Source organism: Liolophura sinensis, chromosome 1, assembly GCF_032854445.1.
Source record: "Liolophura sinensis isolate JHLJ2023 chromosome 1, CUHK_Ljap_v2, whole genome shotgun sequence".
Taxonomy (NCBI): Eukaryota; Metazoa; Mollusca; class Polyplacophora; order Chitonida; family Chitonidae; genus Liolophura; species Liolophura sinensis.
In genome coordinates, this window is record NC_088295.1 from 4,427,172 (window position 1) to 4,442,437 (window position 15,266).

At 39.7% G+C, this 15,266-nt stretch overlaps 1 protein-coding gene across 1 annotated transcript in view; it reads left to right on the forward strand.

Moving 5' to 3' along the window:
- Positions 1-10,881: 10,881 nt before the first annotated feature.
- LOC135469885 (paired box protein Pax-5-like) overlaps positions 10,882-15,266 on the forward strand; it is a 46,328-nt gene continuing 41,943 nt past the window's right edge. Inside the window, exon 1 of the mRNA XM_064748545.1 lies at positions 10,882-11,844. Coding sequence (XP_064604615.1) covers positions 11,772-11,844 — 73 coding nt within the window. The 5' untranslated portion in view covers positions 10,882-11,771. The remainder of the gene's footprint in view (positions 11,845-15,266) is intronic.

Sequence of the window (15,266 nt, forward strand, 5' to 3'; positions counted from 1 at the left end):
ATGTACATAATAGTTTCACAAGAGCGACAGAATCACTGATACAGAAAAGATGTTCTACTGCGATGAACAAAATAGCTCTTCGATATGAACAACATAATTAATGGTGCACACAGGAGGTCTTACGATATTAACAACAGACCAATGACGAACAAAAGAGATTCTACACACTGAACACAATGCTGATGATGACTGAAATTCCGTGTAAATTATCAGAAATAAGTTTTCAGACCACGTACATGACTAGATTTATCTGATATTGAGCTTTGGGAATCAAACCTGTTACTGCTAGGTCCATACTGCTTATGCTTGCTAGTCTGACAGATTTGAACATTAACCTATAGTATTGTCCGCGATCAACATTTCCAGCCATGATGGGAAATTAATGAAAAACATAGTCCCCTACATATATTGTGGACTTGCAACGTCACGTTGTGTTGCGTTCTTAAAAATGATTTAAACACTAATGTTTCCGTAATACTGCTGCTACATTGTACCAACTGAAGCTGTTGATTAGGTCACTGTTCTGTAACCTGCAGTTTAATTTTGTTTAATTTGTTTGTTTAATCGGTGTTTTACGCCGTTCTAAAACCTGCAGTTTAATTTTGTTCCATTTGTTTGTTTAATCGGTGTTTTACGCAGTTCTGTAACCTGCAGTTTAATTTTGTTTAATTTGTTTGTTTAATTTGTGTTTTACACAGTATTTTCACTTATACGGCGGCGGCCAGCATTATGGTGGGAGGAAACCAGGTAGAGCCCGGGGGAAACCGACGACCATCCGCATAACCAGCAGTAGATAATGGTGTGTTCGGGGTTCACAGGTTATACAGATGTACTTCTAATAACCAATCTTGTGCTACTTTTGGTCTGATTCCAAGAGTATGAAACAACTGCTGAAGTCCGGGCCCGGACTTATCACTATGTCCCGTCATTTATTTTTGTTTTCTTGTCCACAACATTCCACAGGTGAGGTTTGTGCGCAGGCAGCTCATCTGACCTGTCAGTTTTATCTACTTGCGTGTTGTGGAGCTATTGTCGCTTTTCTATGGCCTCGTTTCAATTGAATTCCTGGGGAACGTCTGAACCCGTCTTAACACGCCGATGTCGTGAGCCGCGGGGAGTGTTCAGTGATGAATAGGCGGGTAACATTGGCCCCCACTTCTCCATTCATACAGCCAGTCATCTCTGGGCTTCTCGTCTCAAGGCCTTTTCTTCCCGAACCCGTAAACGAATGGAATAAGTAGAAAGACTGTATTCAGGAGCTGACAGTCAAATTAACGGTCCGAAACACCGGAAAGAATTTGTTTTCGGCAGTAACAAGAATGTGGGTCAGGGGTCACCATAACCCTGTCACGTGATCAAGGTGCCAGTTTTATTGCTGCTGGTACCAACATTTTGCCCTTCACGCTATCTCTGAATAGAACAAAACGCCGGTCCTAGTGTTACGTCGCAGAAAGCCTGTTGTCATGCGCGGAGTGTCGTAGAATGGTTCTGAGAAGCGTATACTTGTATAAAATATCAATAGATTTACACCCACTGTCCATAATCTTCAATTTTTACTGCCATCCGCTAATTTACAGGTAAAAAAAAAGAAAAGACGCTAGTCAGCTGAACTTTGCCTTCAGTCTAGAAGTATCGAAAATAAATTGCCACTAAGTTATGAATGGGTAAGAAAGAAAATACAAAATAATTACATTTCTCATTTGTTCTGGAATTGGGTATGAACCATCATTTATTAAACCATCCGCAGGGGGTAGATACCTTTTTATACATCAGCTCTACGCGCGAAGTCAACAATCTCAGCTATTTAAAAAAAGAAAAAATTGTTCTAATTTCCATTACAATATAGGCGGCCACAACTCATTTCAGTATTCGCAAAGTTTTTTATTCATTAATTAGACTGAGCGCTTTCATTTTACCCATTTTGAAAGATTTTACTTTATTTTACAAGATGTGAACATCAAACTACTTAATTGCTAACAACACGTTATTGTGAAAACACCAGCGCCCACTTGAGCACGTGACTCATCAGTTTACAGGCACGTCATCCAATTAAAGACTGATTAAGTGAATATTACCATGTAAAACAGAAACAATAAAACTGGCATGTTTATATCTCCAGAAATATGAACTGAAGACATTAGCATTGGTAAAAAACGTATAATGACAAAAATGCCTCCCCTCCTTAATGGGCAATTGAAAAACTGTATTTTGTCAGTGCAGCGAAAAAATATTGATTATTCTACCTTTAAAACAGAATATTTTCGTAATACTAACAGTACAATCTGTCAATACCCTAAGAACGGAGATTACAACGGAAGATTGTTTGCAGTGTACGGTTGTTAAACTTATTAAACATCATGAAGTCTGTTAAACAGATACTATGTGCTTGTTAAGCTGGTAAATGTGACCAACCAGCACTCTGCTTGCTAAGCTGGTAAATGTGTCCAACCAGCACTCTGCTTGCTAAGCCAGTAAATGTGCCCAACCAGCACCCTGCTTATTAATCTGGTAAATGTATTGTGGTGCATAGTAACAAACAAGTTTTAACAAGGTTTACAGACATACAATTCTAACAATAACGTACATGACTGGTCCTGATATGCAGCGTTGCGGTGGATTAAAACAGTAGGTGGTCACCAAGCCTACAGTTCCACTGCAAGACCAGATTAAAACAGATTATGTGTAAGGCCTGCTAACATTCACAATACAACATTTCTCCCTTGGTTAAATTCGACACGTCCTCGTGTCAAAATGCGCCAAGTGCAAAACTAACAATATGTTGTAACCGTCGGTGAAAAACATATTATTTAGGCACATTTGGCCATGTAAACAACACCACGTCATCTCCATTATGTGAAATATAATTTTTAACGGTGTATTGAGATAATTTTTAGGAGGTTTGCGCCGCCGACCATAAACATCTACAATATGTGTTAATCTTACATTCCCTAACTCATACATCTGCTGAATTTCATTGACCACGTTTCCAAAGTCATCTGTTAGCTTGTAGTCAAGAACATCCGCATGTCTCAGGTCTTCAGCTGTTGCGTCAGTGGGTGCCACTTTAACACTCAAAACGTATTCTTTAGCTGAACTCGTTTGGAAGGCGACCTGATTCGTTAATCCCACGCCGTGTATGTCAGTTGCCACGGGGCTTGAGGACTGAACGGCTGTTTCTTTCGGTCCTGGGATGCGATCTTCATTTTGTTGCAAATATTTCAGAGCACTTCTGTCCAGGTTAGCTCTAACCACCCATTCATTACATCTGTTAGGCTGGTTCTGCCACTTAATCAGAAAGTGGTCAGAACCCCAATAAAACCTGCGCTTCAAAATCTTCTCTGCGAATTGGGTTCTGTCGTCAAGGCACAATGTTCATTTGACGATATGGTTGGCACAGGGTTCCGTTTGCCTACCAACTCATCCTTCTCTGTTTGGCAGAGGGCATTCTCTGTTGGATAGATAACCTGTGTAGAAACAGTCACACCTGTCACATTCTGTGTCTGCACCGCTTTACAGCTTGTGTTTACCTCACTCAAACTTCCATTCCCAGCTTCTGTACATGTGTTGATTCGCTGCTGATATGCTGACCTTCTCAGTTGGTCACGGCGAATGGTTGAAGGGGATTTCTTGATAGAACAAACGCTGGTTGTCAGCTGTGTCTCTGGTAGTTTTCCCCAGGTGAAGGTAACCTGCATAGACTGCCCATTATGGTGCTGAAGTGACCAGTGTGTCGGGTGTAGGCTTACCCCTAACATGCTAATGACATGATAATCTGGTACACATCTATGCTTGGCACTGTCACGTTGGTCATCTTAATTAATTCACAGCCGATGTCTTCTCTCTGGTACACGGGAAAGTTTAGGAACACAGAAGGTCCTAATTGCTCGGGTTGTACTCCACCAAATACAGTGATGCCGGTCACAATTTGTAATCAGATTCACACTAGCTGGTGTAACTTCAGCTATGGCACAATTGTATCACAGAGTCGGTGGTTCCGGGGCTCTGGGTGTACTTGACAAGTGACAGTAGGGCCTACATTTTTATACGAAAACATACAGCATAGTAACAAGCAAGTTTTAGCAAGGTTTACAGATATACAATTCTAACAATAACGTACATGACTGGTCCTGATATGCAGCGTTGCGGTGGATTAAAACAGTGGGTGGTCACCAAGCCTACAGTTCCACTGCAAGACCAGATTAAAACAGACTATGTATAAGGCCTGCTAACATTCACAATACAACAAATGTGACCAACCAGCACTCTACTTATTAAGTTGGTAAATGTGTCCAAGCAGCGCTCTGCTTGTTAAGCTGATAAATGTGTCCAAGCAGCACTCTGCTTGCTAAGCTGATAAATGTGTCCAACCAGCACTCTGCTTGCTAAGCTGGTAAATGTGTCCAACCAGCACTGTGCTTGTTAAGCTGATAAATGTGTCCAACCAGCACTCTGCTTGCTAAGCTGATAAATGTGTCCAAGCAGCACTCTGCTTACTAAGCTGATAAATGTGTCCAAGCAGCACTCTGCTTGCTAAGCTGATAAATGTGTCCAACCAGCACTCTGCTTACTAAGCTGATAAATGTGTCCAAGCAGCACTCTGCTTACTAAGCTGATAAATGTGTCCAAGCAGCACTCTGCTTGTTAAGCTGATAAATGTGTCCAACCAGCACTCTGCTTGTTAAGCTGATAAATGTGTCCAACCAGCACTCTGCTTGCTAAGCTGATAAATGTGTCCAACCAGCACTCTGCTTGTTAAGCTGATAAATGTGTCCAACCAGCACTCTGCTTGTTAAGCTGATAAATGTGTCCAAGCAGCACTCTGCTTGCTAAGCTGATAAATGTGTCCAAGCAGCACTCTGCTTGCTAAGCTGATAAATGTGTCCAAGCAGCACTCTGCTTGCTAAGCTGATAAATGTGTGCAACTAGCAGTCTGCTTGTTAAGCTGATAAATGTGTCCAACCAGCACTCTGCTTGTTAAGCTGATAAATGTGTCCAAGCAGCACTCTGCTTGCTAAGCTGGTAAATGTGTCCAACCAGCACTCTGCTTGTTAAGCTGATAAATGTGTCCAACCAGCACTCTGCTTGCTAAGCTGATAAATGTGTGCAACCAGCAGTCTGCTTGTTAAGCTGATAAATGTGACCAACCAGCACTCTGCTTGTTAAGCTGATAATGTGTTCAACCAGCACTCTGCTTGCTAAGCTGGTAAATGTGTCCAAGCAGCAGTCGTATATTTGTTCATATATTTAAACAGCCCTGATATCATACATCATATAAGGTTACTTGATCGTTGTACACCGAATCATATGAATGGTTGAAAAAAGCACTGATACACTACAATGACGGGTTACATGCAGCAACAACTGTGTCTGAAAAACCATGAATATGTAATATAAAAACATAAAGTTTAATTCACGGCCAACATCGTCTTAGTTTCCACAGAACCCTTTTTGGTCGTTACACAGTGGAACATTCTGTCTCCACCCGACCCTAGCACCTGTGAAGCTTGGACTACCTGAGTACAAGACAGATACAGACAGATTACTTGTGCATTTCATCTGTTTCTATCTAAATCTAACTGACCGTTACCAACGAGGTGTTCAAGTCCAACCCGGAAAGTTAAAAGAGTGCCGTGTGTCTCTTTCGGATCATGGTTGACAGTTAAGCTTCTTGAGTTTTCATCCAACACTGACTGACAGTTACCCATGATTTGTTGCATGTCCTTCCAATCCGTCATGGACAGTGGTTCTACCATTAAGCACCCGCCGCCATGGAACTGACACCCAACAAGTGTATCTCACGCCGTTTTAATCTGTAAGACTTGAATACAATGAAATACACTCATATATCAGACTCAGTGATACGCCTTTAAGAAACTGAATGAGGCTTTTATTTGATTGCAAGTATTTTAATACAAAACGTGTTATATTTGTACGATTCCAATGCAGTTTTGTGCCAAATGAACGAGATAACTAACATTGGTGCTGACAAGAACCGCTTGTTTATCTGTCGCGTTATGTAAAAGTAGGTTTTCAAATTACTGTGGTAATTCAAACGTGTTTAACTTACAGCATTAATCTCAGGTGATTCAGAATTCATTTAAGGTGTAGATTAAGAAAGTGCCCTGCTACATTTCAAATAGGTGCATATCGTGGAGTTTAACAGAATATAGCAGTTCTATGACAAATGTCCAAATTCAAATTATTTGTTACTATCCATTCACGTATAGTTTCAAATCGATCTCTCCCAAAAACGCGCTTAATGTAACATTGATTGATTGATTGATTTTCAGTGATGACCAACGGAAACAAGTCCAGTTTACAGGCTCAATCTGTCATGCATGCATTCATACAGTCATAAATATTTATTTATTTATTTATTTGAGTGGTGTTTTACGCCGTACTCAAGAATATTTCACTTATACGACGGCGGTCAGCATCATGGTGGGAGGAAACCGGGCAGAGCCCGGGGAAAACCACGGCCATCCGCCTGTTGCTGGCAGACTTTCCCACGTACAGCTGGAGAGGAAGCAGACATAAATATAATATAAGCATACTAATTTTATCATAAATACATGAAATACATGAAAATGTAATTGCTATATAAAACTTGACAGTTATTTACGTATTTTCCTTCTAATAACTCAGGTTTACCTGAGGTGTTATTCCTCAGGGAAATGTTGGGTGTTTTCACGAATTATATCAGCCTATGAAACATACATTCCAGCACAGTAGTGACCAGCGTACAACAACCTATACATGAATGGTAAAATGACATAAAAAGAAATTCTAGTGAAAATGAAAACTTTAAAGTAAAAGACAATAAATGAAAGTGACACCATCGGATGTTCACAAATATTTGAATTCTTATCTGAGCTTTATGGACCCTATTTAGATTCTCGGATGTCCATAATGACACCCTTGCCCTTTCCACTTTGACCTTTCCCTCTGGGGAACCTTTCCCCCCAAAGTAGGAAAGGTCCAAGCTGTGTAGGCTGTTGTTAATTCCCCTCTTTAAGATGTCCTAGAGAAAAAATTCTAGTGAAGTGAAGTGAATTATGTAATGTGTTTGTGACGTCATCGAGGCTCAACTTCCCACTATTTGACATAACTTAATTCTGATGGAATAGACTTTTAAGGGGAATGTCTTAAGATATCGTCGTCAGTGGTTTGTCAGATGTCGAGGCATTCAGTTGTACTTTATTATATGAATAAATGAAATCTCCGTGGTAAGTACTATAGAGAGATGCACGCCATTAAGATGGTAAGATAACCTGTTTAGGGCGTATGTAGCATGTCATCTATCTAGAACGGAGATAAAGCGTTGCTTCCTGGAATGACTGCCCAAATCTCACAAAGCCATCGTAGGCTAGGCTCATAGTAACTACTATGGCGACATGCAGAAGCCTTAACGTGCCATGATAGTTACATTTAATTCACTTTTGGTAGTTACTTAATCTGCGATATCTTTGTGAAACGGAGATCATTTCCACAGAAGAAATTTTGGCGAAAATCAAATTTTAACAACTCAAAATATAAAGTGCTAAAAATTTTTAGTTTTTTATATAACCCTTCAAATGGTCCAAATATAGAAGTTTAAATTGGAGTTCAAATGTTGACCAAAGTGAAACCCAGCATTGTGGAACCAGCTCGTGGGTGCTGATTTCTTGACGCGTATCATACATCGATCCATCAGGTGACGTGCCGCCTTGTTACTGTATCTGTGATATAGGCCCTACTGTCAGAATCCTTTATCATAAGTATAGCGATATGTAACACAACCGCTGAATGTTCGGCGACGAATATATATATACATGTATTTCTCCACTAACATTTATAATATTTTAACCTCCATTTAAAAATTACATTGGTGGAAAAATTAATGATGGCCAAAATAATCTGGAAAGGTATGAAAAATGTCATCTGGGCATATATTCCACCGGATGCTATTTCGGCATCTATTCCAGCAGATGTCATCTGGGCATATATTCCACCGGATGCTATTTCGGCATCTATTCCAGCAGATGTCATCTCGGCATATATTTCAACGGATGTCATTTCCACATATCCCACCGGATGTCATTTCGGCATTTATTCCAGCGGATGACATCTCAGCATATATTCCATTCATCACTCATATGTTTGTTCACTTATTAGACAAATAAAATTTACAAAAAAAGAGAAGAAAACAGCGGACAGTCATGTTGTATTGGATTTTCACTGATTAGTATGCTAGAAAGTATTATGTACACAATCTATACCCACATGTATAACGTCATGAACAGATGTCGACAACTGATACAAATGCTTGTTCATTTCTGTGAGGAAAACACTTTTGTAACGAGAAAAGACTTTGTAGAAAAAACAGGTAAAAAGTTTCGGACCTGAAGGCTTTATTTCAAAATTTATAGTATGTGTTGTTGACAGACATTTTTTGCAGAAATTAATGTCAAAAATATAGGATGGAAAAAGAAATTAAGTAGGATTTTTTTTTCAATAAAAATAAGATAAAGTCTCAAATACAAGTAAGTGCAAAGCATATAAAATGCAAAAGTGTTGGAAATATACGGATAGATAATTTGTCAAAAATGGAATGTGTGATTGTACAGGGGTCAAAAATACATCTGTGAAAATTAGTCTCAAAAATATTTGCAAGGAACGTTTTCTTGTAGAATTTGTAAGGAACATGAATGGGGATTCCATAAATACTTACTTGTATATGTAGAAAGTAAAGGTGCGAGGAGATGCACGTGTTTAAAACATAAATAATAATAGGCAGTTGTTAAGCCCTGTCGCCACAGAGAGCAATGTGTGCAATGTGTGCTCTATGCACAGAATCATACACTCAACCCCGGCAATGAAATCCGAACGCGGAAAAAATACTGATTAATTTTATATAAAGTGTGTGCTCTATGCACAGAATCATACACTGAACCCCGGCAATGAAATCCGAACGCGGAAAAAATACTGGTTAATTTTATATAAAGTGTGTGCTCTATGCACAGAATCATACACTGAACCCCGGCAATGAAGTCCGAACGCGGAAAAATACTGGTTAATTTTATATAAAGTAAGTTAATGTTATATAAAGACATTATCATTTTCAATGTATACATCGCATTGTTGCCAGACGACAACTATAAGTAAAAGGAATCTTAATGAAAAACTTTGAACGGTGCTTGAGGATACAGCTGTTTGGTACATTGTGAAAAATGACGTGGTTGCAATTGTGATGTCATTGCTTAAAAAGAAATATGCAAAGGGTATTGTTCCAATAGTGTTGAAGATAAAGAGCTTGACAGAAAGCGTGCTTGCTGTAAACGTATTCAGAAGGTATAATTGTGTAAAGAGCATTACTACCTAAAGAAGGTATAATTGAGTAAAGAGCATTGCTACCTACAGAAGGTATAATTGTGTGAAGAGCATTGCTACCTACAGAAGGTATAATTGAGTAAAGGGCATTGCTACCTACAGAAGGTATAATTGAGTAAAGAGCATTGCTACCTACAGAATGTATAACTGAGTAAAGAGTATTGCTACCTATAGAATGTATAATTGAGTAAAGAGCATTGCTACATGCGGAAGGTATAATTGTGTAAAGAGTATTGCTACCTACAAAAGATATAATTGTGTAAAGAGTATTGCTACCTACAGAATGGATAATTGAGTAAAGAGTATTGCTACCTACAGAATGCATAATTGGGTAAAGAGCATTCCTACATACAGAATGTATAACTGAGTAAAGAGCATTGCTACCTACAGAAGATCTAACTGTGTAAAGAGCAATGCTACCTACAGAAGATCTAACTGTGTAAAGAGCAATGCTACCTACAGAAGGTATAACTGAGTAAAGAGCAATGCTACCTACAGAAGGTATAACTGAATAAAGAGTATTACTCCATATAAGTATAATTGTGTTGAAAACTGCTAACTGCAGAGAATCTTAAGGATGGGCATAACGCGGAAGTTTCTGCTCTAAACTTTGTTCCAGTAAAAAGTTATCCCAAAATTTGCAAATCTTAAATTAAGATTTATATTTTATCTTAGACGGTTTTCATTGACTTTGTACTCTGTGGGTGACTCTGTAGGTGACATGAAACTTTAGAATGTCTTCAAGATGATATGAGGAGTTTTCAAAAGAGGTTTGTTGTGTGCCGTCTGTTAATGCTAACAATATCAGAGACATTTTGGGGCTACTTAAGCCTGATTTTCCGAGATGTCTAGGGACAATCATTAAACATATAGTGTAGTTGAAATGACCCAGTGACAGCACAAGTCTCATGTATCATGACAAGTACCCTTCTGTGTGATGATTTCGATCCATCCTCGCTTAACCTATCTCTAATAAACAGCATGGCCTGTGGTTACATTTTATCCATATTTGTGCACATGATAGACTTACTTTTATTGTGGTCCTTATGTTCTTGTACAGGCATTGCTAATCCAACCGAGCGCTGAGTAGACCACTCGGTAATCACCCGGTCTGTTTTAGGCTGCCTAAGAGTTTTGCAATAATCTACATACGACAATGTATGGTCATATATAAATAGCTACTTACAAACTATTATAATGTTAAGCTGATCTACCGTGTGACTTACTTGGTGACCTAAGTGGCTAGAACCTGCGTACCTGCATACAATAACAAACCCCACCCCCTCCCCCTAAATTCACATTCATAGGCGAGAAAGTGCCAGAGTTACAGTAAAAAAATGATTACATGAATACAGGTATGTTATTGGCATGCTAGTCAGCTAGTTGACCAAGGCCCACTAACATAACCTTGCTACAGACATTGATTCGCACAGGTGAGAGGTAAGGTGTGTCGTTGCTGACTTTGTCAGCTATCGACAACATTTTAAGGACAACCATACAGCAGTTTCCGGGTTAAATCGCCTCTCTCGTCTGACGACGAAGAGGCAAATCAACGTGAACGTTGAAGAGTAAAGCGCAGTAGAGTAATAGCTAGAGCTAACCCGCCAGCTATAACCTAACTGTAATGGCGGACTATCTGTGATAGCCAATCAACGCCCAGCGCACTGTATGCATATGTATGACTAGATAGGCGAAAAAATTGTGATACAAGTGACAATGGGCTGTTGATATATAGAGATTAATCTTCCCAAAGTAGCTTCTCTACCTCTACAGGTAACTTCCGAGGACTTGTGGAAAGTTGGCCGGACTGCTCGACCATCGTCACCAGACCAGGTTTCTTGTAACCGGAGTTCCGGGCAGTTGGGAACTGTTCCAACCCAACAAGGTGATCCTCTTCTCTAACTCTGTTGAACAGCTCCTCCATTACGTTCTCGCTCTGTCCCACAGTTCAGGAACCCTCAATTGCCCGCTTCACAGTGTTCGGCTGGCTCATTATCATGTGAAAAGCTGTTGTTGGGGGTCCTTTGGCAGTTTCCCTACAAACCAACTTTCTATGAGGCATTTCGATAATCCTGGGTTCTGCTCAGCTTATTTCGGAACAGAATACAATTGGCTAAGCAGAGCTTTGGCTTGTGTGACGACGGCGTCCAGTGGCGTATCGCTTGACTAGACATCCAGGTAAACAGTTCGATCTACAGTAGTGTTTTAGCCCTGAAGCTGGGAGCAGCTCAGCGTGACCAACCTTCCCCCTGTGCCTCCAAATCACCGCCAGACACTTTCCGTCTCTGGACAGCCATATCTGAGCAGGGTAGATGCCACTGGGACGGGCAGGAAAGCTACTTTAGTCCCATACACCTGAGAAGCTCCTGAATTTTCTCCTGGTTTACAATTAAGAAGTTTTAATGAGAAATCCCGAGCCGTGCGAGGAGACAACTCCAATGGACGCCATGTCCCAGCCAGAAAAGTCGGCCAAAGGTAAGATATACTACATCTTCACAACTTCTTACAAAACTTTTCTCGCAGTGGATTCACGTCAATAATACCTGACAATGTGTTTTGTGTTTTGGCTTTGTATCGGTGCTGTCTTTATACTCCTGTGCTGTCTTGTGTGAATATTGTCATTTTTCATGTATATGGAAGGTCGTAGAATAAAGCCGACGAGCACAACATATTATAACCTGGGTATTACTGTAGCTCAGCACCTCATAGCGCATAGTATAATTATATGAAGTTGAACATATTATAGCCGGTACGCTTTACCAACAAATTATGGACTACTTTTTCAAAGCCGTTCATTCGAACATATTAAAAATGGGTTTTCATTTCAAGGCAAATATTACGGACAATTTTTTTCAAGGTAGCTGTTTTTTTTCTGTAAATTTTTTTTGTCGTCTTAAATGATAAGGAAGACCAGAAAGTTTAGTTTTTTTATTGATATCTCAGTATATGTTTTTAAGTAGATATTAGTGTATGTGTTTTGCTGTTTACGGTTGAGGAACGCTGAAGTGACAGTAGCTGAATGGCGGTGGACTGATGTACTGCCCCACCCACATATCGATCTGCCCGTCCCCAGCCCGGCCCACCCCAATCCATCCACTAACACGCCAACATGCATACACGACTTGTATCTGTAAAACACCAACCTTAACAAAGCTCTACGATAAATCATGTTTTCTCTTTTCTTCTTGTACAAAATTGGAGTTTCGACAGTGGTACGCTATGAAAACCTATAAACCTGCAGATGTATTTATACTATAAAGTTACAATATTCCCACCAAACGGGGTTCGTGTGGAATCTCACCTGTACAGCATAAATATTTATATAACGCCTGTCCACATGAATATTGAGAAAATACAAGTAAGGTAACATCTGGTGATATGACTGAGCCACACTGTCAGACTAGATGTCCACGGTGACTGTACAACGTTGTTTACAGAACCATTCCGTCAACCTTCATTGTGAAATATCAACTATAATGTTTTATTTAGCCCTTGGTGGTGTTCTTTATGTGACCAAAATATACAAACGACTAGCTTGCAAAGTTTGAAATATAAATCGCTCTTACCGTCTTTTAAGCCATGACAAAAACATCTGTACACTAAACTCATTAGGCGGAATATTATGTCATTTTTTTTCTCTCTAATTAAAAACAATCGCTGAAACAAGATTATAGTTTTGGGGAACAAATTTCAGTTTGTTGTTAGCTATAAATAGTTGCTGACATAAACATCACTTAGGCTTAATTTTTTTTGGAAGCTGGTGGTTAAAAACATGACCTACGACTGAATTTCGAAACATAACTTACCCAGAAACTTGACAGCGTAACTTTAACACTAACAATCTTTATCAAATTGGCAAGAAATTTATTTATGTACAAATTAATTTGTCAAAACCGTTTTTTTCCCGATTCGTGTTTTAAATAATATTATGCTTACTTTTACATAAAAAATAGTAAGTTGCCATGCCATAATCGGTGGCTTTGGGCTTGTCCCAGTCTGTACAGCAGCTAGACTCTAGTTGTGTGAGACGTTTACTGACTTCACGGGAAAGTCTTGTCGCTCCTTACACTGGTAACCTCTAGATTGTTTCCTGTGGCTCAATACTTACAAACCAGATTTCTATTCGGGACTGGATTGTGTTCTGTTTTGTTTAACATTCCTCTGTACCGTTTCCACAAGCTGAAAATGGCTGCTTTAGAATTAGCTTGTTCTGACGACTGTGTCATGTGGAGAAAGGTACTTTTTGGGTTTGAGAAGACAATAGGGCCTGCAATTATGTAAGGGTCAGTGGTCACTGTAGGAGGCTGCTGTCCCCACAAGGCGATTAGACCAACTCCCTCTGTAAAGCATTTCCTCCCACCGAGAAGCTCTAAGCCTTCAGTATTGATTTGTATGTTTACTTTAAGCTAGCTGCCACTTGTTTCCATGAATCTTTTCTCTTCACTTCAGAACCTGTTAACATAGACACCACCCACTCGACAAACCGGCTGACCGACCCCCCTCCTCCCTGCCCCTCCCGCACCCCAACCCTCCTCTATATCCCACCCTAACCTTTCAGTCTGCTTCCCCTATGCATGCTTGTCTACAAAACACCTTATGGTGCAACAGATTTCAATAGGTGTTCCTGTTGTGAAATGCGGTGACTTGGTAAAAGGCTCCCCTCCAGGATCTCCGTGTCTGGACAGGCATTCGGATTTTAGCATACAGAGTGACTTAGTCTGCCACATATGTCTAATTTGGAATAATGTATATGTAATTCTTAAACCAACTGAAAATTATTGGTTAATTGTTAAATACAACATAGACAGGATCCCCCTCCCCCCCCCCCATTCCTCAATTCTACTCACAGTATTTTGGTATAAGTTTGATATAGTAATTTTAACAAACGCACAGATATTTTTTAAATTCATCAAAATTATGTTTTTGTTATTCGGATTTCTGCCCTTTATAACTCTTCATCCTCACTTGTAGTCGGTGGAAATCACTGCTCCAGTAGATTTATTCTACCACTGTACTGTGTGGGTTATTTACCAGTTTGCTGTAGGACGTCTATACCTTGGGTATAAGGTTACTATCAGAGTTAATTACAGGTGTACTATTATGGGATTCCTTCACCTATGTATCGTTGGAGTTATTTACCTGGAGAACTGAGGGTCCAATTTACCAACCTGCCGTGCCAGTTATGTATGTTGGCACTCAGAGCTTATTATCTCTGGGTAAAATAGAGCCCGTTTTCCAGCGAACTATAAAACTTACTTACCAGTTTACCATATGATATATTTACCAGTTCATTATTTCATATTTTTACATGAATTGTTGTGTAGGACTATCTGACATATTTACCTGAAGAGCTGTGTAGGACAATCTGACATATTTACCTGAAGTGCTGTGTGGGACTATCTGATATATTTACCAGTTTACCAAGAATCTATTTACCTCGTATATCATAAGACAATTGTCCTGCAGTTATTATATATGATTTATTTACCTGTGCACTATGAAGTAATCTGCGAACACGCATGTATGTGTTTCCTGCATGTTGACTATTTACTAGTGTATGTCATTGTGTAAAACTCACGATTGACAGCATGACACCCATCCTTCCCAATCTCCACCCAGCCCTCCAGTGCCCCGTCATTTTGTTGTACACCGAGTTAGCTGATTGTCTCCTTTGTTACACAGATACGCACATTCAGCCATGGAATGTTTTACCAATGAAAAATTTTGTAGATTCAGAAAATAACCATTAAGAATGTGTGTTAAGATGCCTATTTGAGGTTAATGATAGGCGTCAAGGTACAGTATATGTGAGCGTGGCTGGAGAGCAAGGAGGATGACTCTGCCGAATACCACACGAAAATGCCCCCAGGATATGCGCTATTCGAGAGGCTTTTTAA